The sequence below is a fragment of the Peromyscus maniculatus genome, chromosome 8 (genome assembly GCF_049852395.1).
Source record: "Peromyscus maniculatus bairdii isolate BWxNUB_F1_BW_parent chromosome 8, HU_Pman_BW_mat_3.1, whole genome shotgun sequence".
NCBI classification, from domain to species: Eukaryota; Metazoa; Chordata; class Mammalia; order Rodentia; family Cricetidae; genus Peromyscus; species Peromyscus maniculatus.
In genome coordinates, this window is record NC_134859.1 from 51,800,516 (window position 1) to 51,825,513 (window position 24,998).

The 24,998-nt window shown below is 42.2% G+C and overlaps 1 protein-coding gene across 1 annotated transcript; it reads left to right on the forward strand.

Moving 5' to 3' along the window:
• Positions 1–2,188: 2,188 nt before the first annotated feature.
• On the forward strand, positions 2,189–24,167 carry LOC121826775 (myosin-4). Its single transcript, XM_076542632.1, has 38 exons — positions 2,189–2,497; positions 2,592–2,735; positions 3,045–3,201; positions 3,832–3,859; positions 3,954–4,068; positions 4,456–4,548; positions 4,691–4,754; positions 4,907–5,005; positions 5,120–5,223; positions 6,804–6,942; positions 7,623–7,741; positions 7,835–7,984; positions 8,435–8,605; positions 11,049–11,358; positions 12,419–12,492; positions 13,009–13,096; positions 13,175–13,292; positions 13,452–13,575; positions 13,667–13,803; positions 13,919–14,174; positions 15,051–15,293; positions 15,563–15,739; positions 15,946–16,091; positions 16,356–16,446; positions 16,534–16,923; positions 17,372–17,498; positions 17,857–17,975; positions 18,100–18,296; positions 18,764–18,947; positions 19,035–19,200; positions 19,295–19,419; positions 19,664–19,972; positions 20,559–20,762; positions 22,367–22,492; positions 22,580–22,750; positions 22,836–22,940; positions 23,039–23,134; positions 23,906–24,167. The coding sequence occupies exons 1-38, from the start codon at positions 2,294–2,296 to the stop codon at positions 24,056–24,058; spliced, it is 5,823 nt and encodes a 1,940-aa protein (XP_076398747.1). The 5' UTR covers positions 2,189–2,293; the 3' UTR covers positions 24,059–24,167.
• Positions 24,168–24,998: the final 831 nt, after the last annotated feature.

Below are 24,998 nucleotides of genomic sequence, written 5' to 3' on the forward strand. Positions count from 1 at the left end.
TTGAATGTGAACAGTTTAACCAATAAAAGAGGCTACATGCTAAAATAAAAAGTACTGTTCCAGAAGTCAAAATTTCCAGGTGCCAGTGCAGGCTTTTCACTGACTCCAGCTCCCAGGGTCAAGCCTGCTAGCTTTTCCGTGTCTTCAAACACATGTGTTGCAAGGGAATTAACACTAGACCTGGATTTAGATAGCCGAGCTCATAGCTCTCCACTGTCACTTACCACCTTGGTGATCCTAGATGACCCTTTACCTTGCTGAACCTTAGTTTCCTCATCAGTAAAACCAGAAGGACAGATTCCAGTCAGCTGCTAACGTCCCCTGGCTGTTACTATCTAGAACCTAAGCCCCTAGGTGCCATGGTTGCCAAGGACTCTTCCACCAAATCAAAGCACTCAGTGGGTCCCCCATCGTATGCAAGTGCAGAGGTGTGATTAAGAATCTTGGGAAGAACATATAGAATAAAGAAAACCTACCATGTATTAAATAATTGATTTTAAAGAGTTTATATTTAACATAATAGGTAATAACAATTTAGAAAAAAAAGGTAGAGAATGTATTGCTTCCAAGGAAATAAATGTCACTGGTTGACACTGGAGGCAATTACTACTGTGTGGACAGATCCCAACACCACACACCAAATCAGAGGCTTCTTGAAGGCTTGTGACAAAGGTGACAAAGGACCACTGAGACAGGAGTAGAGAGATGATGTCCTTTCAGGATCTACTGCTTAGCAGCAATCATTAAGGTACAGTGTGTAGCTGATTTTAAAGTGCTTCATGGAAAAACGCAAAAACAATGTCATAAAACAGCATTTGAAGAGACAAATGCTAATATCCAATGTTTCAATATCTGTCCCTTGAAAACATGTCTTAGCTTCCGTGTCTCACCATAAGTCTTTCACTGATTCTAAGTAAGCTACAGTATGTGGGAGATTTCATATCCAACTCCAAATTGAGAAGATCACTGTGTATAACAAGAGACCAAGACTCTTTCTGGAAAGTCTACAAAAGGTTAAGCTTGTTCTTGTCATCATTGACCCTAGCAAACAACATACTGCTCTCTGTACCATCCCCTCCTCCACTCCACGGAGGCTTTTACTCTGGCCAGACAAGGAGTTGTATTTGACCAGGAATTGTCAGTTGATTTAAAAAAAATGTCAGTTAGTTTTGGCTTGAAACTTCATACTGGCTGTTAGTCTCAGGAGAGAAATTAGAAATGTGATGTTTTCTAAGAGGAGGCAGGAGAAAGAGAGAGATGTCGTAAGCCTAACACAGTAAGGGCCAATCTGGGATGCTGAAACCAGTGAAAACTCAGGGAAGTGCAGACTAATGTGACCACCAGGGAGTCTTATTAAAATCCAGGTACCTGGTTTTCTCAAGTAATCCTTTGGAGTTATTTTTGCTTGGATAACAGTGACAACTTGTGCAGAGTTTAAAAACTGACAGAAGGGACTTGGTTTTGCCCGGGAACAAGATAGTCTGTTGTTATTTACAGCTTTCCTTGTGCTAATATTTTATTAATATCCATCATGTTTATTTTTTCCTTTACTTACCTAATAGTTGCCAGTTAACTAGGAGTTTATATGTATTAAATATTCAACCTGAATTTAGATTTTCTTCTTACATACAAACAATAATTTTTATACTCAGTTTATTTTACACATAGTTTGTGATAGATAGAGGAAAATAGCTAAAAAAATTTTTTTGAGACAGAATCTATTACTTAGCTCTGGCTGTCCTGGAACTATGTAGACCAGGCTGATGTCAAAGAGTTTTGCCTGCCTCTGCCTCCCAAGTGCTGGGGTTAAAGGTGTGTGCCACCACACTCAGCAATATTTGGGTTTTTAAAAATAGATTCATTAACACAATAAGGTTAGAAAAACTATTTTCCATTTCTTTGTTTCACCACAATGTCAAACAAACAAACACATGGGACAGGGTAGGAAAAGGAAATGGGGTAAAAAACAAACAAACAAACAAAAACCGAAAAGCACAGAAACAAAGATTCTGAACACTCTTGTAGCCTGACAAGTGCAGTTGGATGGGTATCCATCCCTCCACATCTCTCGACTGTGGTTTACAATAGGGAAGGATGAACCAAAACTTAACGTCAGGAAAATTAAACGGCCCACACAGGGCTGTTAGGTACCCTTGTCTTCGCTTAGCTCCCCGGCACAGTCCACAGGAGGAAGAGGAGAGTGAGTAAGCAAAGCCTGTTAAAGTGAAACCCACGGGCCGGGGTGGTCATTCATGTCCATTTCTTCCCCTAGGTGCACCCATAGCCCGCAGCCATGAGTTCCGACGCCGAGATGGCCGTTTTCGGGGAGGCTGCTCCTTACCTCCGAAAGTCTGAAAAGGAGCGGATCGAGGCTCAGAACAAGCCTTTTGATGCCAAGTCGTCCGTGTTCGTGGTGGACCCTAAGGAGTCCTATGTGAAAGCCACGGTGCAGAGCAGGGAAGGGGGGAAGGTGACGGCCAAGACCGAAGGTGGAGCTGTGAGTCAAACCGAGAGGGTGACAGGTGGGGAAGCACAGACGATCTTTTTCTGCTTCTTAGTTGGTATTAACTGGATCCTTCCATTCTTAACAGACTGTCACAGTCAAGGAAGATCAAGTCTTCTCCATGAACCCTCCCAAGTACGACAAGATCGAGGACATGGCCATGATGACCCACCTGCACGAGCCCGCAGTGCTGTACAACCTCAAAGAGCGTTACGCAGCCTGGATGATCTACGTGAGTGCCCCCTGTCGTACGTCATCAAATCCGTGTACTTTCTGCTGTTGAAATGCCTCATTATGTCAGCACTGTAAACTATGGTGTCTTCGAAGATGCATGTGCAGAGAGAGCTCTCTGGTTAACTGCGTTAGCTGGCTATCCAGAGCATTGGTGCCGCATGGGCCAGCCCATGGGGAAAGAGCCAATGAATGAAACCTTCTGAGGACCAGCAGTTTCTTAGTTCCTCTCCCCTTGCTCACCCAGCATTATTTCTTAGCTGGAGTAATGACGTGATTGCTAATTGAGCAACTTTGTCTTTGCCCACAGACTTACTCGGGCCTCTTCTGTGTCACCGTCAACCCCTACAAGTGGCTGCCGGTGTACAACCCTGAGGTGGTGGCGGCCTACCGAGGCAAAAAGCGACAGGAGGCCCCGCCCCACATCTTCTCCATCTCTGACAACGCCTACCAGTTCATGCTGACGGGTGAGTGTCTCCATAATCACAGCCTCAACAAGTTCTAGAAAACACTTGAAGAGTCATAGCAGAGGCAACATATGGCCAGCACCTTGGGAATGAAATGTTTTGCATACATGTGATAATCGCAATGATAAAAGTAGAAAATTTGATTTAGACTATGATGCATCAATTCCAAAAGCATAGGGAAATTTGCTCATTTATCTATGCTAGAAATCTAAATTTGTTGATGCTAATTCCATTTCAAAGTTAATCAAAGCTAGGTATCAACTCTGCGTCTTAATTACACCTACTGTATCATCTCATTAAAAAAGTAAGCTTTGAAATTTCACAAGCGCTAGAGGAAATGCAGCCTGAACATTTACAACATGACAGGATTTTGAACTGTGAACCAGGTGAATGAAGGGGACATGAAACTGTGAAGCCACCTACTTCTTGACTGATTCTCATTGGTAAAAGAGCAAACTTGTGCATTCCATAATCCATAATCCTTCACATGAGTGATAACACCAGCGGGACACAAGTGTGATAATTAGCACACCTTTTACACTTAGTTCTTAAGACTTGTGAAAAGAAGAGCACAGATTTGGTAGTGTCTGAGCTTTTGTTTATTTGCCGTTGTCTGTGCTTTCTTCACAGATCGTGAGAACCAGTCCATCCTGATTACGTATGTAGATACCGTATCTTTCTTTCTGCTGAATTTTGATTGCTAGGCCAGTGCCTCCTGACTTACATTCTGATTTCTCATTTGGTCCTCATAGCGGAGAATCCGGGGCCGGGAAGACTGTGAACACGAAACGTGTCATCCAGTACTTTGCCACAATTGCAGTCACTGGGGACAAGAAAAAGGAGGAGGCGCCTTCTGGCAAAATGCAGGTGGGCATGACCGTCTGAGGGAGGATGGGGCTTTTTCAAGTGTGACAAAACCATAGCAACCAGACGCCCACAATGCTGGAGTTTAGAAAATAGACCTCGGAAGGGCTTTGTGAGGAGGAGATGAACAAGGTGATATGTTAGCAAGTTCTAGGCCTGAGTTCCCACAGCCATTTTTCAGAAGCGAACAGTGGGGCCCCCGAGAGGCACTGAAATCAAGCCATGTCACAGGCATGTCCCACTCGCCCATTTCGGGTTCCCTTCCTCTTTCTAAGGCCTTGCCTAGCTACAGGATGTGACCAAGGGAAAGAGAAGGACAGATAGGAAATTGTTTTAGTATGTACAACTCAGATAATCCAAGCTTTATCTTACTTTTCCATTTGTCTTAAGGGGACCCTTGAAGATCAAATCATCAGCGCCAACCCCCTGCTGGAGGCCTTTGGCAACGCCAAGACCGTGAGGAACGACAACTCCTCTCGCTTTGTGAGTCCCTTTGTCACCCTGCTCATGTGAGAACGACCTCCACACTTCCAAATACACTGTATTAATATATTTTCCACTTATTTGGTCCATGGTTAATGAAATGGTTTCCAGCTTTTAATCAACCCTCCTTTGCCTTTTTAAGGGTAAATTCATCCGGATCCATTTCGGCGCCACAGGCAAACTGGCTTCTGCAGATATTGAAACCTGTGAGTTAATAAACACTGGTGACTGAGCATCTTTTCTTTGGGGGCACACATATTGGAAAACCCTTGCTCTTATTTCTGTTGTGTGAATTTCAAAGCTTAATCTTCTACCTTTGGCCTTTTCATTAAAAAATGTGCTTAATATGCCTTTCCAGATCTGCTAGAGAAGTCTCGAGTCACCTTCCAGCTCAAGGCTGAAAGAAGTTACCACATCTTCTATCAAATCATGTCCAACAAGAAACCAGAACTTATTGGTAAGGAGCATCTTGACTTGTTTCCACCAAGCAAGACAACATCCTGCCTACTCTGTCCCTCTGAAATGTGGTGATGACCAAAGTAACTCTGTCTGCTCTTTCCTCCGTGTCCAGAGATGCTTCTGATCACCACCAACCCATACGACTTCACTTATGTCAGTCAAGGTGAAATCACAGTGCCCAGCATCGATGACCAGGAAGAGCTGATGGCCACAGATGTAAGTAATAGGGAAGAGGCGTGAGCTAACAAGGCCCCTTTCAGCACACAACACTCCCCTCGCTTCAGAGGAGAATGGACTGGCACAGGGAATGGATCAGACAATGCTATCTCTCAGGCTTTCTTACACCTGGGGGAAAAATCACAGAATATTGAAATGCCGTCCTACACATGTGTTTACATTTCAAATATCTGCAATAAATGGCAGGTACCTGGCATCCCTCACTGAGCTGGATCTTTTTTACTCATTATGGTGTTGGTCACTTTTCCCTCAATACTTGCACCCCTATATGATTTCTTTTTTACTTTATGTCAGCCCCTGTATCCAGGAATCTTAGAAAAACTATGATACTTTCCCACTTTCTGTAACAGAACATGAAATTTTCAAGTTCTTTATAGTTAGATATAAAGGAAAACTTTGTTTTGAATAAATGTCTACAGTAATGGGATAGCCCTGTCCTTATGAATCATTAGGAAAAAATGAATTGTCTACCTCCAAAATCAATCTTTTGGATATTCCATGAACTTTCATTCTTATTTCTGAAGCTATGGACTCTTCCCTTCTCCACCTCTTTCCTTTAAAGATGATCATATTTTGAGCTTGTTTTTTTACACATAAATTTGATATATAAATACATAAATTTGAATTTCTGCATAATCTTTAATTATTCTTAACTTTAATATTTTCAACACTGATAACTCAATCCCACCAAGAGAGAGTTGAAGGGTGCTTTAAAAATGTTAATAACCAAAAAAATGTTAATAACCTATGTGTGTGCCCTTGTATTATAGATATAGATTCTATTCACTGTAACATATTGTTATGCTCATATTCCAAAAACAACATGGAATTGAGACACATCCCATTGTCTAGTCTGGAAGGTTTTAAAAAAATGTAGCAACCTCATTCGAGGACCTTATTAATAATGTAGTTCCAGGACTGGGTAGCCCCATTGAGCTAGGACCAGAAGAAAGGAGGAAGTCTTAGGAGAGACACACTTTCGTGTGTCTACACTGATGCTTGGTCTCTTCCATAAGCCATGTCAATGTTTACCATGGGTAACTAAGAAAGTAACCAAAAATCCAATGAGGGGGTCAGAAAGCATTTCAACAAAATAGGAAATTTATCTTCATAAATGTCTCTTCCCTGAATGACTAGTGAATGGTCAGTAAAGTTCATGCCCAGGCACCCCAAGGCCAGCCAAGCTGTGACCTGATATCAGAGAAACAGTGGGAGCCATTGCTGCTCTTATAAGTCTTCCCACTGGACTGTCCATGTCATCTGAGTTGGGAGGGTAATCTGGAGCTGTGCATTAAATTAGGACAACATAGGAAGAGAAGAAATGATCTGGGAGACTAGAGACAAGAAAGTGTATGGATGACTCACATGCTGTCCTTAGTGCCCATACTCCTGAAATGATGTTTCTATGTGGACCAGAGGGGAAGAACCCAACTCCTAAGCCATCAAGACATTAGTCAGATATATGACAGAGTGTGGTTGAGAAGCAGGGAGCCAGACCCCTACCGTCCGGAGTAAGCTGGCCACTGTGATAATTGTTACTAATTCAATTCTTTCAACAGACTGCTGTGGACATCCTGGGATTCAGTGCAGATGAAAAGGTGGCTATTTACAAGCTCACAGGCGCTGTGATGCATTATGGGAATATGAAATTCAAGCAAAAGCAAAGGGAAGAGCAAGCTGAGCCAGATGGCACGGAAGGTAAGACCCCTGTTGTCACCTTCCACCTGAGGAAACTGTTGACATGAGCCTTTGCAGAGGTGGGGACCTATTTGTATTGTCTTTCTAATGAAAGACAGAAGCTTCAGGGAGAGGAGATAACACGTTGATACACTGATATTTTACATAATTGAGCAAATTTATAGGAGCTTTATTATTTTTGCCCATTTCACTGTTCTGTTTTTCTCATGGTGTGTGTGTGTGTGTGTGTGTGTGTGTGTGTGTGTGTGTGTGTGTGTGTGTATGTGTGTGTGTGTGTTATGGTGCTGGGACTGAACCCAGGGCCTTGTCCTGCACGACATCTTCACCTGTCTTCATTCTTCATTCACATTTTATAAGAAAATACTTGCTTCTTGATAAAAGCACATTTTATTCTGGTGAATAATTTAGAATTCTCTTTCTACCACTGGGTTAGGGTTTCTCAAATTATCATCTGTGGTGTAAGTTTCCTGTATTTTAAGTATCACACAGAGCATGGGCTCCACCAAGCTCCAACTTATCATTCTAAGAACAAGTGTGAAGAGTGGCAGTGCTTTTCAAACATAAACAAGTCGAGAGAACTCACAACAGTTGTACTTGTTTGTGTAAAACCATTGCCACCAGCAGCATCATTTGCAATGAAGTTGTGTAAGTCACTGCTGGTTCTTGCTTCTTTCTCGAAGTTGCTGACAAGGCGGCCTATCTGACAAGTCTGAACTCTGCTGACCTGCTCAAAGCCCTCTGCTACCCCAGGGTCAAGGTCGGCAATGAGTATGTCACCAAAGGCCAGACAGTGCAGCAGGTAAGTGTGACTTCAGCCCCCTGATTCACTTGAAGACTCAAAAGGTCATCACTGTATCCAACTCAAACAACTAAACCAACACTTTCCCTGAAGGTGTACAACTCCGTCGGCGCCCTGGCCAAGGCCATATATGAGAAGATGTTCCTGTGGATGGTCACCCGCATCAACCAGCAGCTGGACACCAAGCAGCCCAGGCAATACTTCATCGGTGTCTTGGATATCGCTGGCTTTGAGATTTTTGATGTGAGTAATGAACTGATTAGCAAACGCACATTGGCAGTCACTTGACTGATCTTGTTGGAGCCCTGGAAATACTCTTCCCAAAATACAAAATGCTAGTTTTCAGGACTAGAGTCTCAAAGGTTGGCCATGAAAGCTTGTTCAAAACTGATCTTGGATTCAAGCACATGAGAATAGAAATGCATGCTTAGGTCACCCTCAATTGCTTTTCAAAGAACTCCTATTTAACAGCATTTTGCCCAATATGTAAGATTTCATGTAGTTCCTTGGAAAACATTTGAGGATTTAACTCCTGATTTAGAATTATAACACCCTTTAATAGATGATCTGAAGATCTAAATCTTCAATATAATAACCCAAAATATCTCAAAATTTGAAGAAAATATATTAACTATGTTATAGATACAAATACCGAATTTATGACCAATTTCCTATGTTTATTTCTTCCCATAGTTCAACACCTTGGAGCAGCTGTGTATCAACTTCACCAATGAGAAACTGCAACAGTTTTTCAACCACCACATGTTTGTGCTGGAGCAGGAGGAGTACAAGAAGGAAGGCATTGATTGGGAGTTCATTGACTTTGGGATGGACCTGGCTGCCTGCATTGAGCTCATTGAGAAGGTGTGTGTGACTTTTCAAACTTTAAAACAGGAACAACTTGTCCCTCTTCCTATGTTTACTTACAACCCCAGTTCTCAAAGAGTAATCAGTGATATGTCATGACATGCCTGTGTGCTCTGATTAGTTCTCAGGTATATCATAGATAATCTGTTACTAAGGAATAAAGAAGTAGTTGCTAGAAAATAGCTATAACACATACACATACAAAACACACAGAGTCACATCTCTCTCTCTCTCTCTTATTCTCTCTCTCTTATTCTCTCTCTCTCTCTCTCTCTCTCTCTCTCTCTCTCTCTCTCTCTCTCTCTCTTCCCTCTCTGTTTTTTCAATACAGGGTTTTTCTGTGTACTCCTGGCTGTCCTAGAACTCAGTCTGTAGACCAGGCTGGTATCTAACTCACAAAGATCTGCCTACCTCTGCCTTCTGAATGCTGGGATTAAAGGCATGCGCCATCACTGCCCAGCTGATTCACATTTTCAACTCTTATAATTTTATGCTTTCTCAGTTTTTTAAAGACATATGGTATCACAATGTAACCCTTGCTGGCTTTGGAACTCACTATGTAAAATTAGGCCAACCTTGAATTGACAGAGATTCTCCTCCTCGGTCTGTCTTCTGAGTGCTAGGATTAAAGGCATGTAGCATGGGCTTCTTTCTTCCTCATTTTTATTCCTATGTGATTTCATTGGAATGGAAGAAAGAGATGAAAGTACAGCTAGTCCTTTGAATAATCAATTAATCCTGGCGTGGCTATGATAGTACATTGCATATGCATCCTCTCTTGTGTACTGTATAACAAGGCAGTGCAAAGTATGATGCTCAAGATTGGACAGTTAATTGTTGAATTCATCAGTTTATTCCTTCTCATGATTACTACCAAGTAAATACCTAAGCTTCTATTTGACCTTACCCTGGGAATGAGCTCTGAATTCCCCCTTAGTAATTAAGGGAATTAGTAATTAAGGAAATCAATCTAATTATGTTAGAGCAACAGATGTATCATATTTAGATAGAAATCATTAAGCAATTTAAACATTCAAAACTGTTGGGATCTTGTGACTGGAGAGATGGCTCAGTGGTTAAGAGTGCTTGTTGCTTTATCATGAAGTCTGGAGTTTTGATCCCAGCACCTACATCAAGTGGCTCACAAACACCTGTAACCCTACCACCAAGGGATCCTACATCCTTTTCTGGCCTCCACAGGCCTCCAAACATATACAAGCATGTGCATATTCTCTCTCTCTCTCTCTCTCTCTCTCTCTCTCTCTCTCTCTCTCTCTCTCTGTCTCCTCTCTTTCTCTCACACACACTTGGATCTTGTCATGGTACCAAGAAAGAACCTAGAGCCAGGTGGTGGTGGTGGTGGTGCACGCCTTTAATCCCAGCACTCGGTAGGCAGAGGCAGGCAGATCTCTGTGAGTTTGAGGCCAGCTTGGGCTACAGAGTGAGTTCCAGGAAAGGTGCAAAGCTACACAGAGTAACTCCGTCTCAAAAAAAAAAAAAAAAAAAAAAAAAAAAAAAAAAGAACAAGAAGAAGAAGAAAAGAAAAAAAAAAAAGAAAGAACCTATGTGAAATCTCCTGAAGCAATGATAAAGTAGAAATAAAATGCAATTGCCAGCTGGGAAAATTTGAAATACTCAGATCAAAATTCACAAAAATATGAAAAAAAGAACAGAATATGTTATTTTGGTGATGTAATAGTTACACTGTTTATCAAAACTATATAGTCCCTAGAAAAAGTATTTATTTCCTTCACTAATATTTCAACTTCTGGATTATCAAAATGACTTTTGAGCATGAATTTGTGAATTTGTATAATCACCAAGCTGAATTTGCTTTCAATCTTTCATATCAAATTTGTCTCAGAAAAGTCAAACTGCTTCATGAGCAAAACCAATGGATTACCAGTGCTTAACTCCATAGAGATGGGGATGGGGAAGCCGGGCTGAAAGTACAAAGAGTTTCATGAGACAACAGGAGATGCGCTTTCCTCTTGATGAAGTTTCATTTTTGGTCATAGGAATATAGTCTCTCCTTTTCACATCTTTTCCATGTCTAGAGTTGTGGTGAAGGATGTTACACTGTGAGAAAGAAGTATTCAGAGCATATATGAGTATATATAGTCATAGGGTAAAAATTGAGCTTTGAGGTGGTAATTTTAGAATTTAATTTTACTCACTGAACACAACATTTGCCAGATGGTACAGATGAACTTTTAAACTAAGTCTTTCAGCAACATATACCCTATGGAGTCTTCAGATGATGACTGCTGTATTCTGTCAGAAGAGGGGAGTACTAATGTAGGCTCTCATCTGTTTAATGCATACTTCCAAGTTCTTCTTTCGGAATGCCTTCTTTTCAGGTTTGCACTAATCACACAAACTACGGGGGCACAGTTTTCTAAAGGACTCATCACTATCTTCTCCCTTTTTTAATACTTAGCCAATGGGCATCTTCTCCATCCTGGAAGAGGAGTGCATGTTCCCCAAGGCAACAGACACCTCCTTCAAGAACAAGCTCTATGAACAGCATCTTGGAAAGTCCAACAACTTCCAGAAGCCCAAGCCCGCCAAAGGCAAGGCCGAGGCCCATTTCTCGCTGGTGCATTATGCAGGCACTGTAGACTACAACATTATTGGCTGGCTGGACAAGAACAAGGATCCCCTGAATGAGACCGTGGTGGGGCTGTACCAGAAATCTGGCTTGAAGACTCTGGCATTCCTCTTTTCTGGGGGACAGGCTGCTGAAGCAGGTAATTTTAATGGTATCAATTTGTTCTAAGAATCACACCATAGAAATATACCATCTGTCAGAGACAATAAAGATCAGTGGTTCTCACCCTGTGGGTTAAAACCCCTTGGCGAGGGGGTGGGGGGTATGGGGGGCTTAAATGAACATTTCACATGGGTCACTTAAGACCATCACAGAATACATATATTTACACTACAATGTACAAAAGTAGAAAATATTCAGCTATGAAGTAGCAACGAAAATTATTTTATGGTTGGGAGTCAACAAAACACAAGGAACTGTATTAAAGGGTCAAAGTATTAAGAAATTGAAAAGTACCGATGTAAGTGTTGCAAAATCTACTGTGAGAGTTCAGGATAATGTGAATGAAATGAAAGAAAATGTATTAACAACTGTGGTACACAAGCATCAGGAATCGTTCAGTCCATAGCCTTGTTTATCAATGGAAAAGTAAATTTAGAAGGTTCAGTGATATGCTGATGATTGTACCAGCCACTTTTCCACATCAATAATACTGCTTCCATCAAGGGTCTCAGAGATAAGAAAACCCTTCACTAGGGCCACAGCACTAGGGTAACTGAATGAGATTGTATTTCCTTCCTAAGTATCTGAAGTCCAGATGTACAAGTAACAACATGGGGACATAGGGAAATAGATATTCCAAGTCCTTGCTGATGAGCCAAGCTCAACTACCTAGAAGCAAGCATGCAACTCCGCCTGTTCTAGGGGATGTGTGCACTGGCAGGACCTTACTCCTCTGTCTTCTGGGTGGAATCTGCAGGAAGCAGACACTGCTGATCTGGATGGAGTCAGGGAGTCCTATCACCCACCCATATCTTCCAGCTTCTGCACACTTCTTTGCTCTTCCCTGGGCATCTATAACCATGGAGGGACTACTGTATCTTCATCTAGAATTGAGATAGATGAGCTATGGAAGGAAGAAAGGGAAGGAGTGCCACGGGCTCTTGAGGAAACGAGGCCATCCTGATGCTGGTGCACACAAGAAGACTCAAAGGCTGCAGCTAGTCATCCCCTCTCCCTTTTTCCTTTCTGTTTTTCAGAGGGTGGCGGTGGTGGAAAGAAAGGTGGCAAGAAGAAGGGTTCATCTTTCCAGACGGTGTCAGCTCTCTTCAGGGTACAGTATATATAATCCTACACTTAGAAGACAATTAAACTGTCCTTAACGAGAGGTTTTAAAGGATGCTTATGGTAAATGTGAAAAAAGTAGTATTGTATTTTTTTAAATCTGAAAAATGCTTCAGGAAATTTTAACAAAAAGAAGGCACACCACATCTCCTTTACAGCAAAGCCTATTATTATAAATGAGGCATTTCCCCAAGCTTCACATACAAGAGATCTGGTAGAAGAGAGATTTTTACATAAAATCAAGCCCTCTTTAAAAATCACCCACTGTGTTCAATGACATCAATTCCATATGATCAAAGTCTCAAGACAAAACTTTTCTGATGGGCACGGTTTGAGAAAAACAAACTGAAATGGACTACTTTTGTATGATCAGGAATGTTCTAGAAACCCACTTTTCAGACCTAGGATTTCTCTTGGTCATCATGGTTTGAGACAGCTCATTAGAATGTGAGAGAGGAAAGCTACAGCTACAAGTTATTCTAAATCTCTCCATACGGTTTTATAGGAGAATTTAAATAAGCTGATGACCAACTTGAAGAGCACCCACCCCCACTTTGTCCGCTGCCTCATTCCCAATGAGACTAAGACTCCTGGTAAGACACTTCTCATGTACAGAGCAACCTCAATGTGGCTTCTCTTTAGATGGCTGTAAGATGTGTTCCCCTTTCCAGGTGCCATGGAGCACGAACTGGTCCTGCACCAGCTGAGGTGTAACGGGGTGCTGGAGGGCATCCGCATCTGCCGGAAGGGCTTCCCCAGCAGGATCCTCTATGCAGACTTCAAGCAGAGGTTTGTCTCACATCTTCCAATGTTTTATGTAGAGCAGTGTTAAATTTTAATTGCCATTGTTTGATTGATCCATTTTTTTCAATAGTAGCTATTACTGTTCTTACTTTTATATCTCGATGAAAAAAAATCATGTTTTAAATATGCTTTTCATTTCGACAGATACAAAGTTCTGAATGCAAGTGCTATCCCAGAAGGTCAATTCATTGACAGCAAGAAGGCCTCTGAGAAGCTCCTGGGCTCTATTGACATCGACCACACCCAGTACAAATTTGGTCACACTAAGGTACCGCCAAGTCTAAATCGCTGACATGAATTTAGCACTTTTAGAGTTTCTGCTTGAGTGGAAATAACACATCTCACTGTCCTCTGCCAAGGTTTTCTTTAAAGCTGGCCTGTTGGGAACTCTAGAGGAGATGCGAGATGACAAGTTGGCTCAGCTCATCACCCGCACTCAAGCCATGTGCAGAGGGTATTTGATGAGGGTGGAGTTCAAGAAGATGATGGAGAGGAGGTGAGGAGCAAAGCGTGTTTGCCTTTTCCACCACCATCATCACTGAACTCAGTGCAATTGTGATGGCCACTTTACACATTTTCGCCCATTTGTATCTATTTCTCTCCTTCCGCAGAGAGTCCATCTTCTGCATCCAGTACAACGTGCGCGCCTTCATGAATGTGAAACACTGGCCCTGGATGAAGCTGTATTTCAAGATCAAGCCTCTCCTGAAGAGTGCAGAGACAGAGAAGGAGATGGCCAACATGAAGGAAGATTTTGAGAAGGCCAAGGAGGATCTGGCTAAGTCAGAGGCAAAAAGGAAAGAGCTAGAAGAAAAGATGGTAGCTCTGATGCAAGAAAAAAATGACCTGCAGCTCCAGGTTCAAGCTGTGAGTGCCATGCATTGCACAGAGCTCTTTCATATTACCTAATCAGGATGTGACTGGAATTCCAGGCTTCAGAGTGAACAATTTATATGCAGGAATCTGCTGTGGTTTCCTGCCTTTCAAAAACACTAAGATTCAGACCCAAAGAAACAACAGCTGCAAAGCCACACCCATGATGCTTATATTCATGTGTGCATCCTACCCATATATCCATGATGCTCATGTTTGTATGTGCATCCTACGCACACACACACATCCATGATGCTTAAGTTCATATGTGTGTCCTACACACACACACACACACACACACACACACAATATGCTTATGTTCATACGTGTATCCTACACACACATTCATGATGCTTATGTTCATATGTGCTTTATACACAGGCTGGTCACTAGTAAATAAAGTCATGAAAATATCTCTAGGCATTTTCCTTTCTGTATGGAGCACCCTCTTATATTAGAATATTCTCTTTCATAAATATTGTTAAAATTTAACTAGAAAGTACATTGTTTTTATCAGATCAGAAAAAAGGCTAATTTAAGCCTTTAATTGAATGTGGTGAAAAAACTGAACCCAAGAATTAGTAAATTGCTTTTCCAAAAGGACTGAGGGCTAGTAGATCATATATTTTTGCAACAAAGCTATCTTTTCCTGATTTTATCTTCCACACATGGATATTTAGAGGGAATGATACTCTACTTGATCAAAGGATTAAGATACTTGCATTTTGTCCATTTAATTCTTTAAAAGTTGGTAATTTAATGGCCTATCCATTGACCAAGTGGTGGTCATCCATTCCCAACTTTTAACACATGAGTGTGTATTTGCAGATAGAGCCCATACAAATGAAAATGCACTATTCCTCCCCTTAGGAAGCAGATGGCTTGGCCGATGCTGAGGAAAGGTGTGACCAGCTGATCAAAACCAAAATCCAGCTTGAAGCCAAAATCAAAGAGCTGACTGAGAGAGCTGAGGATGAAGAGGAAATCAATGCTGAACTGACAGCCAAGAAGAGGAAGCTGGAGGATGAGTGCTCAGAGCTGAAGAAAGACATCGACGACCTTGAGCTGACACTGGCCAAGGTTGAGAAGGAGAAGCACGCCACAGAGAACAAGGTACAATTACTATTCACTTTAGAGCATTTACAAGTGTTCATTTAGTGCTGAACCTTAAATCTTAAAAATTACTGAACATGAAAGGAAAAAGTCACAACCACGGCATCTGTTTGCTTTCACCTTAATTTCCCATTGTATTCAGCCACATGGCCTACCTTGGTTTCTGACTGCTGTCAGGATGATGTTGTCCTAAGACGTTGTATTATCATGCATTTTTGTCAAGATGGCACATTTTCCTCAGCCTTCCTACCATCTGTTCAAATCTAAAGGTGAAAAACCTCACAGAGGAGATGGCAGGCCTGGACGAAAATATCGCCAAGCTGACCAAGGAGAAGAAGGCCCTCCAAGAGGCCCACCAGCAGACCCTGGATGACCTGCAGGCAGAGGAGGACAAAGTCAACACCCTGACCAAAGCCAAAACCAAGCTTGAACAGCAAGTAGATGATGTGAGTATGAAAAATATCTTCTTCCTTAGAAGGAATGAAATAAACAATGGTGAAATGAGGCCATCAGTGTTGTCCATGAGCCTCGAAAGTCAGGCTTTGAGTCTTCATGCTGTTTGTTCTCTATAAGTTTTTCTTCTTTTTGAGTTTCTGGCTAACAACATATGGTTCAACACTTGAGAACCTAAACAAAATCCATTATAATTTAGCTTGAAGGATCACTGGAACAGGAAAAGAAACTTCGGATGGACTTAGAAAGAGCCAAGAGGAAACTGGAGGGGGACCTCAAATTGGCCCAAGAATCCACAATGGACATAGAAAATGACAAACAGCAACTTGATGAGAAACTCAAAAAGTAAGTGTGATGGGATTCAGCTCTGGCTTCTCACTGTGTGAGCACAGATAAAGCACAATGTGTCCCAATTATTACCTCATGACACGGGGTAAAATAAACAATGACAACTTTGATTTTTTTTTATTTAATTCGAATGGCACATTGTGGATTGTAAAACATGTACTGCTCTCTTTTTTAAGGCTGTCAGTATGAAAAAGTTCACTTATACATAGATGGGGCTGTGGGAAGAATTGACCATACGCTAATGTGTTGCTGTTAAACTAGGAAAGAGTTTGAAATGAGCAATCTGCAGAGCAAGATTGAGGATGAGCAGGCCCTTGGCATGCAGCTGCAGAAGAAAATCAAGGAGCTGCAAGTAAGTAAATGGCTTCCATCAGTCTAACTCATCAGGAAAAAAAAGGACTGACCCAAGAAGCTGAGTCTGTACTTCCACCACCCCCAGGCCCGAATTGAGGAGCTGGAGGAGGAAATCGAGGCAGAGAGGGCCTCCAGAGCCAAAGCAGAGAAGCAGCGCTCTGACCTCTCCCGGGAACTGGAGGAGATCAGTGAGAGGCTGGAAGAAGCCGGTGGGGCCACTTCAGCCCAGATCGAGATGAACAAGAAGAGAGAGGCTGAGTTCCAGAAGATGCGCAGGGACCTGGAGGAGGCCACCCTGCAGCATGAAGCCACAGCAGCTGCTCTTCGGAAGAAGCACGCGGACAGTGTGGCTGAACTTGGGGAGCAGATTGACAACCTTCAGCGTGTCAAGCAGAAGCTGGAGAAGGAGAAGAGCGAGCTGAAGATGGAGATCGATGACCTCGCCAGTAACATGGAGACTGTCTCCAAAGCCAAGGTCTTTCCTAACTTCTTATCTTTATCTGAAATACTTGAAAGTGACTATATAATGTATGTGACTCTAGCTAGTCACACTGCATGCCATCTGAGATTTTTTGATTGACATCACTGTATTGAAGAGAATCCCTCAAGTTTACACATCTTATTTTTTAAAATCATCTTAAACTTCGTTGCTATGGCCACCACAGTAGTAATGCAATGACAGGGTAGAGTCCCCTCTCCATGATGTGGGCCATAAATGATGCTCATGTTTCCCCACAGAGAAGAATTCCACATTCATTCAATCAGTCACCTATGCGCCTCTACTGCTTCCCAAGCACCGTGCGAGGCTTTGACAGCAGCACAAATACTACTCTGTGCCTGTCATACATAGTTACAGATCTTTAAATCTCAGCCTTCTGAGTAGAAATGTGTCATCTTATCTTATTTTCTACTTCCCACCCCAGGGAAACCTTGAGAAGATGTGCCGCACCCTGGAGGATCAGCTGAGTGAAGTGAAGACGAAGGAAGAGGAACAGCAGCGCCTGATCAATGAGCTGTCGACCCAGAAGGCACGCTTGCACACAGAGTCAGGTCAGTCCGTGAGCATCACTACCTTCAGAACAGCAAAGCATGGAAGGTCGGGATCATCTGTGAAGCATGGGTCACACCTTGTCCAGCATGTGCACATTTATGATTTCTTACTTCTTCACCTTTAGAGTATAAGATCGTTACAAAGCAATGACTCTAAGCTATCCCTGAGGGCAGGGGGGAATTAATATCTTGGGTTTAGAAGAGTTTTGTTACCTCAATCCTAAAATACCAAAAGAAAGCAGTGCGCTAACACTCTGGGGACACCGTTTGCATTATATGAAATAGGAGGGTCCAATGCTATTCCACTTCACTCTTTGCCAAGACAAAAGAATCCAATCATTCATGTTTTCTCTCTCAGGTGAGTATTCCCGACAGCTGGATGAGAAAGATGCTATGGTGTCTCAGCTCTCCCGAGGCAAACAAGCATTTACACAACAAATTGAGGAACTAAAGAGGCAGCTAGAAGAGGAGTCAAAGGTGAGAATCCTCAGCTGATACTTTCATTCACGAAACTGGGCAACCTGACACACTACTGAACTTCACAAAGAGACTATCAGTGATCAGAATGCAAATTCACACCATATAATTTTGGGTTATTTAGGCTAAGAATGCACTGGCTCACGCCCTGCAGTCAGCTCGCCATGACTGTGACCTGCTGCGGGAACAGTATGAGGAGGAGCAGGAAGCTAAGGCCGAGCTGCAGAGGGCCATGTCCAAAGCCAACAGTGAGGTGGCCCAGTGGAGGACAAAATATGAGACGGACGCCATCCAGCGTACAGAGGAGCTGGAGGAGGCCAAGTATGGGTTTCAATGAATTAAACAGAAAGAAACCAAAAAGAAGGGAAACTAGGAAAGAATATTCATGCCACGATGAATCATCAAATAATTTCACAACTTCCATATCTATACAGTTAAGAGGACCATCTGCACAATGTCTAGGATCCCATTCAATTGTAACATTATTGAGGAAATGTATCCTCTATTGAGTTGTCTGGGTTAACTCAGCTTCAGAGTCCTCCCCTTTCCTCCTTCTCTCTGGTTTTGTAGATATGTTTGATAACATTTGAAATGAAGAAGAACTCACCAGGGAAATCAGAACTCAGAAAGAGATAAAATGGGCTCTAAGAAGTAATTCTGGGAAAACCTGTGGGCATACAGAAATAAAAGATCTCAGGGGAAAATAGACTTTCCTTGTCAGCAGCTAGGCAGAGTTCATTGTGGTAATTGGTTCTTCTCTTGGTCACTCACACTGACCAACTCCTCAGGAAGAAGCTGGCTCAGCGTCTGCAGGATGCAGAGGAACATGTAGAAGCTGTGAATTCCAAATGTGCTTCTCTTGAAAAGACGAAGCAGCGGCTCCAGAATGAAGTGGAGGACCTCATGATTGACGTGGAGAGGTCTAACGCTGCCTGCGCGGCACTTGATAAGAAGCAAAGGAACTTTGATAAGGTAGTCCACGTGATCCGTGAAGTGTCCCTCTTGGGAGAAAGAGGTATTATACCCGGGTGCAGAGTTTAACTAGTGATGTCCTTCCAGGTTCTAGCAGAATGGAAACAGAAATATGAGGAAACTCAAGCTGAGCTTGAAGCCTCCCAGAAGGAGTCCCGTTCTCTCAGCACCGAGCTGTTCAAGGTCAAGAACGCCTACGAGGAGTCTCTGGATCAACTCGAGACTCTGAAGAGAGAAAACAAGAATCTGCAGCGTGAGTCCCGACCTTCTCGATCCTACTCAGCACTGGCTGGACCCTCCCATGTTGCCACCGTTCCAACCACTTCCTCTAATCTCTTCTTCCACAGAGGAGATTTCTGACCTGACTGAACAGATCGCAGAGGGAGGGAAGCATATCCATGAACTGGAGAAAATAAAGAAACAAATTGATCAGGAAAAGAGTGAATTACAGGCATCCCTAGAGGAAGCAGAGGTACATATGTTTTTTGGGCAGCTGTCTATTATAAACAAACTGAAAAGAGAATGGCAACTGAGATCTACCATTTTGTAAGCTTTAAGGGGGCAATGCACGCCATCAAGGGAAAACCTGACATGAATGTCTCGCAAATGCAGAATCAATGATCTAAGTTGAGATATGTGAAAGTTTGGGGAGGAGGGCTAAATGCCTCCTTGAGAAATCGCCATAGTGAGGTCACTAAAATGTCGCTTCTATTAAGGCATCTCTTGAACATGAAGAGGGCAAAATTCTACGCATCCAGCTTGAGTTGAATCAGGTGAAATCTGAGATTGACCGCAAAATTGCTGAAAAAGATGAAGAAATAGATCAGCTGAAGAGAAACCACCTCAGAGTCGTGGAGTCCATGCAGAGCACACTGGACGCGGAGATCAGGAGCAGGAATGATGCCCTGAGGATTAAGAAGAAGATGGAGGGAGACCTCAATGAGATGGAAATCCAGTTGAACCACGCCAACCGCCAGGCTGCGGAGGCGATCAGGAACCTCCGGAACACACAAGGAATGCTGAAGGTACCTTGGGGTGAACACATGCTCTGTCAGCAGGCCATGTGTTACTGTAGAGCTCAAGTGTTAAAATTTTAGGAAAATTACGGGCCATAAATCGTCAAAGGAATGTGGTAGCAAGATTTTTTTTTTAAATGTATCCTGAAAGGGAGCTAAGTTTCATCTGAAAGGTCCAAGAGAGAATTTGCTTTGTCATCTCAGACAAAATGAGTGGTAAATAAGTGAAGACAGAGTGATGAAAGAGTTCAGCCTTCCAAGTGCGAAGACTGTAGGCTTGACCTACCAAATCCAGATCCTGGATTTCCCTTCCTAAATATGTAAAATAATATAATCAGGTTAGCTGATTTTTAAGGATTCTTGACACAGAGTTTCATAGATTTACCCACAATTGTTTTTATGATTTGGGATCTGAAATAAAACATTATGTGCTTTTACATTGCACCAGGGTTCCAAGACTATGTCCTTACTGGCACTTGTAGATGCTCCTGTTTAATCAGACTCTGAGTTCGTAAGACCCAGGTGTGAGCCTGATGGTAAATCTGAATCCACATTCACTGTGATACAAGTAAGAGTTTCTCTGATTTCTGTGCAGGACACTCAACTGCACCTGGATGATGCTCTCCGAGGCCAGGATGACCTTAAAGAGCAGCTGGCCATGGTGGAGCGCAGAGCGAACTTGATGCAGGCTGAGATCGAGGAGCTGCGGGCATCCCTGGAACAGACAGAGAGGAGCAGGAGAGTGGCAGAGCAAGAGCTGCTGGATGCCAGTGAGCGCGTGCAGCTCCTGCACACCCAGGTGAGGTTCAGGACCAGGCTTATCAAAGGCACTCCCTGAAGCTAAGGGCAGCCTGAGGGGATGTTCACAAGATGCACACTTGTTTATTAAGTTTATTAAGGTACACAATATTTTAGGGAACACAATACCACCACATTTCCTCTCTTTTTGTCTAAAATTAAAGAAAGCTTATAACTAATACAAGAAAGACTATCCAATAAGTATATACAATATATACAGCCAAAAATTACATTAATGATGTCTAGTCCATTAACATTTGACAGATTCAGATTAAAAACTCCATTATATATATTAACAATGTCCAGTCCAGTAATATTGGCAGGGAAACCTTCCCAGGGCTTGGGGAAATGCACAGAAGGGTCTAAGTATGTACCGAGACATGGACAGTTTACAAGTCCACTTATGGGCTGGTGCAGTTGTGGACGAGAAATGATCTGGAGTTTAAAACTTATATAAAGAAGCACAGAAGACTACCTATGAGGAGATATGTATACAACACTGGTGGCCATCTTGTCTTTTGAAACTCTACACAGCAAATAAATACGCAAAAAAAAGTAAAAATAACAAGTCATCATGATATTTATTATCATGTGTGAACCTAAAATTAACCTCGCGGAATACATAAAGAGCTCTTGGGTTCAAATCCACGGAGCCATCATCAGTGCACTTGTGTTCTGCACTGCATTTGTGGAGTAAATGGTGGAATGTCCTCGCAATGATCATATGAAACACTCACTGCCTCAGAAAGACAGTCACAAAACAGTAAAAGAATAAGGCAAATTAAGGTGAGGGATCTCCTAGCTTTTTTCTGTAAAAAAAAGTATTCAAGAAACATTCAAAAGCATAAGCAAAAGTGTTATTAATGGTTGTATCTGGTTACTGAGCATGTATTATATTTTTGTCTTATGCTAATTTGCATGCCCTCCACTTATTTTTTTCTGGAGCTGAGGACTGAACCCAGGGCCTTGCGCTTGCTAGGCAAGTGCTCTACCACTGAGCTAAATCCCCAGTCCTCTACTTTTTAAATAATAAACCTATGTAACATAATATTTTGTACATTGTAATATATAAAATCAGCAATTATGGAAATGTTCAAATCAATATTGTAATTTTAAAATCAAATTTATTAATATATAACACTTTTCTTACTAATTATGAATATCTAGAATTGATTGACTATTTCAAATATTGTTAACTTTCTAAAAACATGGGGATTCATTCTTGGTCAATTGTTTGTACTAATAAAGATGCTATTTATGAACTTATAACACAGAGGCAACCAATAAGGATGAACAGCTAAAACTAATGAGCTATTTTTCATCAGCTGTGTGGTACACAGCATTCTAAAGCGGGATGGTTTTACTTTGTGTTTACAAGCATCCACGGATAACAAGTAAATACCTTTGGCACTAGAGATTAAATTTTACATCGAATCATTTATGTTTTATGACCAAGGATATAGGTAGAAAAAGCCACAAGCTTGGAAATAATTTCTGATTTTATTTTTATTCTGAACATTTTTAATTATCAACAATTTGGGACTTAATGGACTAGTTATAAATGTAATTAAATGTAGTTTTCTTATTTTTTTTAATTTGCAACAGAACACCAGCCTCATCAACACCAAGAAGAAGCTGGAGACAGACATTTCCCAGATCCAGGGAGAGATGGAGGACATCGTCCAAGAAGCCCGCAATGCAGAAGAGAAGGCCAAGAAAGCCATCACTGATGTGAGCAGAGGGCAAGATGCAGATGGCAAATCTGAATCCTGCTGGGCCTTGCCAGCCCTTAACCAACTCTGTCTTATCACTCACCAGGCTGCCATGATGGCAGAGGAGCTGAAGAAGGAGCAGGACACCAGCGCTCACCTGGAGCGGATGAAGAAGAACATGGAGCAGACAGTGAAGGACCTGCAACACCGTCTAGACGAGGCCGAGCAGCTGGCGCTGAAGGGCGGCAAGAAGCAGATCCAGAAACTGGAGGCCAGGGTGGGTGTCCCCATGTTCCTTCAGCTCCTGGCCTGCGTGTGTGAATAGTCACAGGCAAACTGTTAACTGCGCTTTTCTCTTCCAGGTGAGGGAGCTCGAAAATGAGGTTGAAAATGAACAGAAGCGCAACATTGAAGCAGTCAAGGGTCTTCGCAAGCACGAGAGGAGAGTTAAGGAACTCACTTACCAGGTGACTGGCCTGCCCTTCCCCACCAGGCCTCCAACCTTTGAGAAAATAGAGTAGGGTAGTGCCAGCTAACGATGCCCTCTGCTTGCTGCGTCTTTCAGACCGAGGAGGACCGCAAGAATGTGCTCAGGCTGCAGGACTTGGTGGACAAACTGCAGACTAAAGTGAAAGCCTACAAGAGACAAGCTGAGGAGGCCGTGAGTATCTTCTCAGAAAAAGGATGCTCCAGGACCATGTCCGGTTCTGTGAAGCACTGAAGTCCCTCACATCCAAGGGGCTTTTTTCTAAGGCAATGATCAAACCAGGAGCCCAGACTTAGGTGGGAAAATGAGTATTTACTTGGAAAACTAAAATTTTGCTACAAATTATTGGAGCTTTAGACATTCTAGCTGATTTCTCAGAGACACTGCATCAAATAACGTTTCAAATGAGTTAATACAGAAATGCTTCTCCGCTGCACTACACTTATTATCTAGAACATTCCAAATTCTCAGCAAATGGACTATGCAAATGAGGGTCTGAATTATTCTAAGCCTTACTTAACATTATGATTAAATACAGTTCTGAACTTCAAAAAAATTAAACTTTCTCATTCTGAAAGTTCTGAACTCTTCCTTGGGGCTCTCTGTCCGCAATATCACTACTGTGTCTTCTCTTTAAAGTTTGTTTTGCAGAAACAAGATTAACTCCGATCCCTGCTTCTTTGGCCTTGGGTAGTCACTATAGCATCCTCAGTTTGCAGGGAAAAGAGTCAAGTGAAAGAGACTGAAGGAGGGGGTGTACAAGAACACTCATTCATGTAGTCAGATCCGTGGCATGGTCTGCCCCCAAATAAGAATGCCACCAATTGACAGGACCCTTTACTTTCTCATTCATGAAGCAAATCCTGTAGCTTCTTTTAGCAACAAAGGCAATTAGCAAGCAGGAAATGTCAAATCTTGTTCTCTCCAATGCGTTCCCGTTCACAGGAGGAACAATCCAATGTCAACCTGGCCAAGTTCCGCAAGATCCAGCATGAGCTGGAGGAAGCCGAGGAGCGGGCTGACATCGCCGAGTCCCAGGTCAACAAGCTGCGGGTGAAGAGCCGGGAGGTTCACACCAAAGTCATAAGTGAAGAATAATTCGTTCTTCTGTTGAAAGGTGACAGAAGAAATCACAAAATGTGACGTTCTTTGTCACTATCCTGTATATCAACTAAATAAAATCTGCAGATAATTTTGCAAACTAAAAGCTCATTTGTCTTTTAATTAGAAGATTCATGATGCTTTGGGGACCAATTCATTTCTTAAACATTGGTTGAATGTTGCTAGAGTTTTCCTGCCTTGCCCACAGTCAGGACAAATCTCTATCACCCGCCAGTCCCACAGCCGCTCAGACCCAACCAAGTAAACACAGAGACTTATATTGCATACAAACTGTATGGCCGTGGCAGGCTTCTTGCTAACTGTTCTTATATCTTAAATTAACCCATTTCTATAAATCTATACCTTGCCACGTGGCTGGTGGCTTAACGGAGTCTTTACATGCTGCTTGTCCTGGCGGTGGCTACAGTGTCTCTCCCTCCTTCTTCCTGTTTCCCCAATTCTCCTCTCTCTTTGTCCCGCCTATACTTCCTGCCTGGTCACTGGCCATCAGTGTTTTATTTATATAGAGTGTTATCCACAGCACTTCCCCTTTTCTTCTTTTTTTAAAAAGGAAGGTTTTAACTTTAAGATAGTAAAATTACATATAACAAAACAATTATCAAGCAAGAATTACAGTTGCAATATTAAAGAAATGTCCTATCTTATATTTGTGAGTTTAAGGTTTTATATCTAACTTATCTTTTATCATAACTGAGAAAATTACAGCCATCTAGTTTTCAACCACATCAAAAACCTGAGAAGGAACATAATGGTATCTGAGAAATGGTAGATGGATGCTAGCAATTTTCGGGAATCTTGCAAGAGTAGACCAAGACAGCTGGCAGCCTGGACAGTCACCTAATGTTTTTTAGCATTGTTGGTGTATTCAAATTGGCTACAGGCCTAGAGTATCTGACAGACCATTTTCAGAAGCAGG

Coding starts and splice junctions, on each gene's coding strand:
- LOC121826775 (XM_076542632.1), top strand. CDS start 2,294: ATGAGTTCCGACGCCGAGATGGCCGTTTTCGGGGAGGCTGCTCCTTAC. Junction 13,576..13,666: donor ACAAATTTGGTCACACTAAG/GTACCGCCAAGT, acceptor TCCTCTGCCAAG/GTTTTCTTTAAAGCTGGCCT. Junction 22,941..23,038: donor TTAAGGAACTCACTTACCAG/GTGACTGGCCTG, acceptor TGCGTCTTTCAG/ACCGAGGAGGACCGCAAGAA.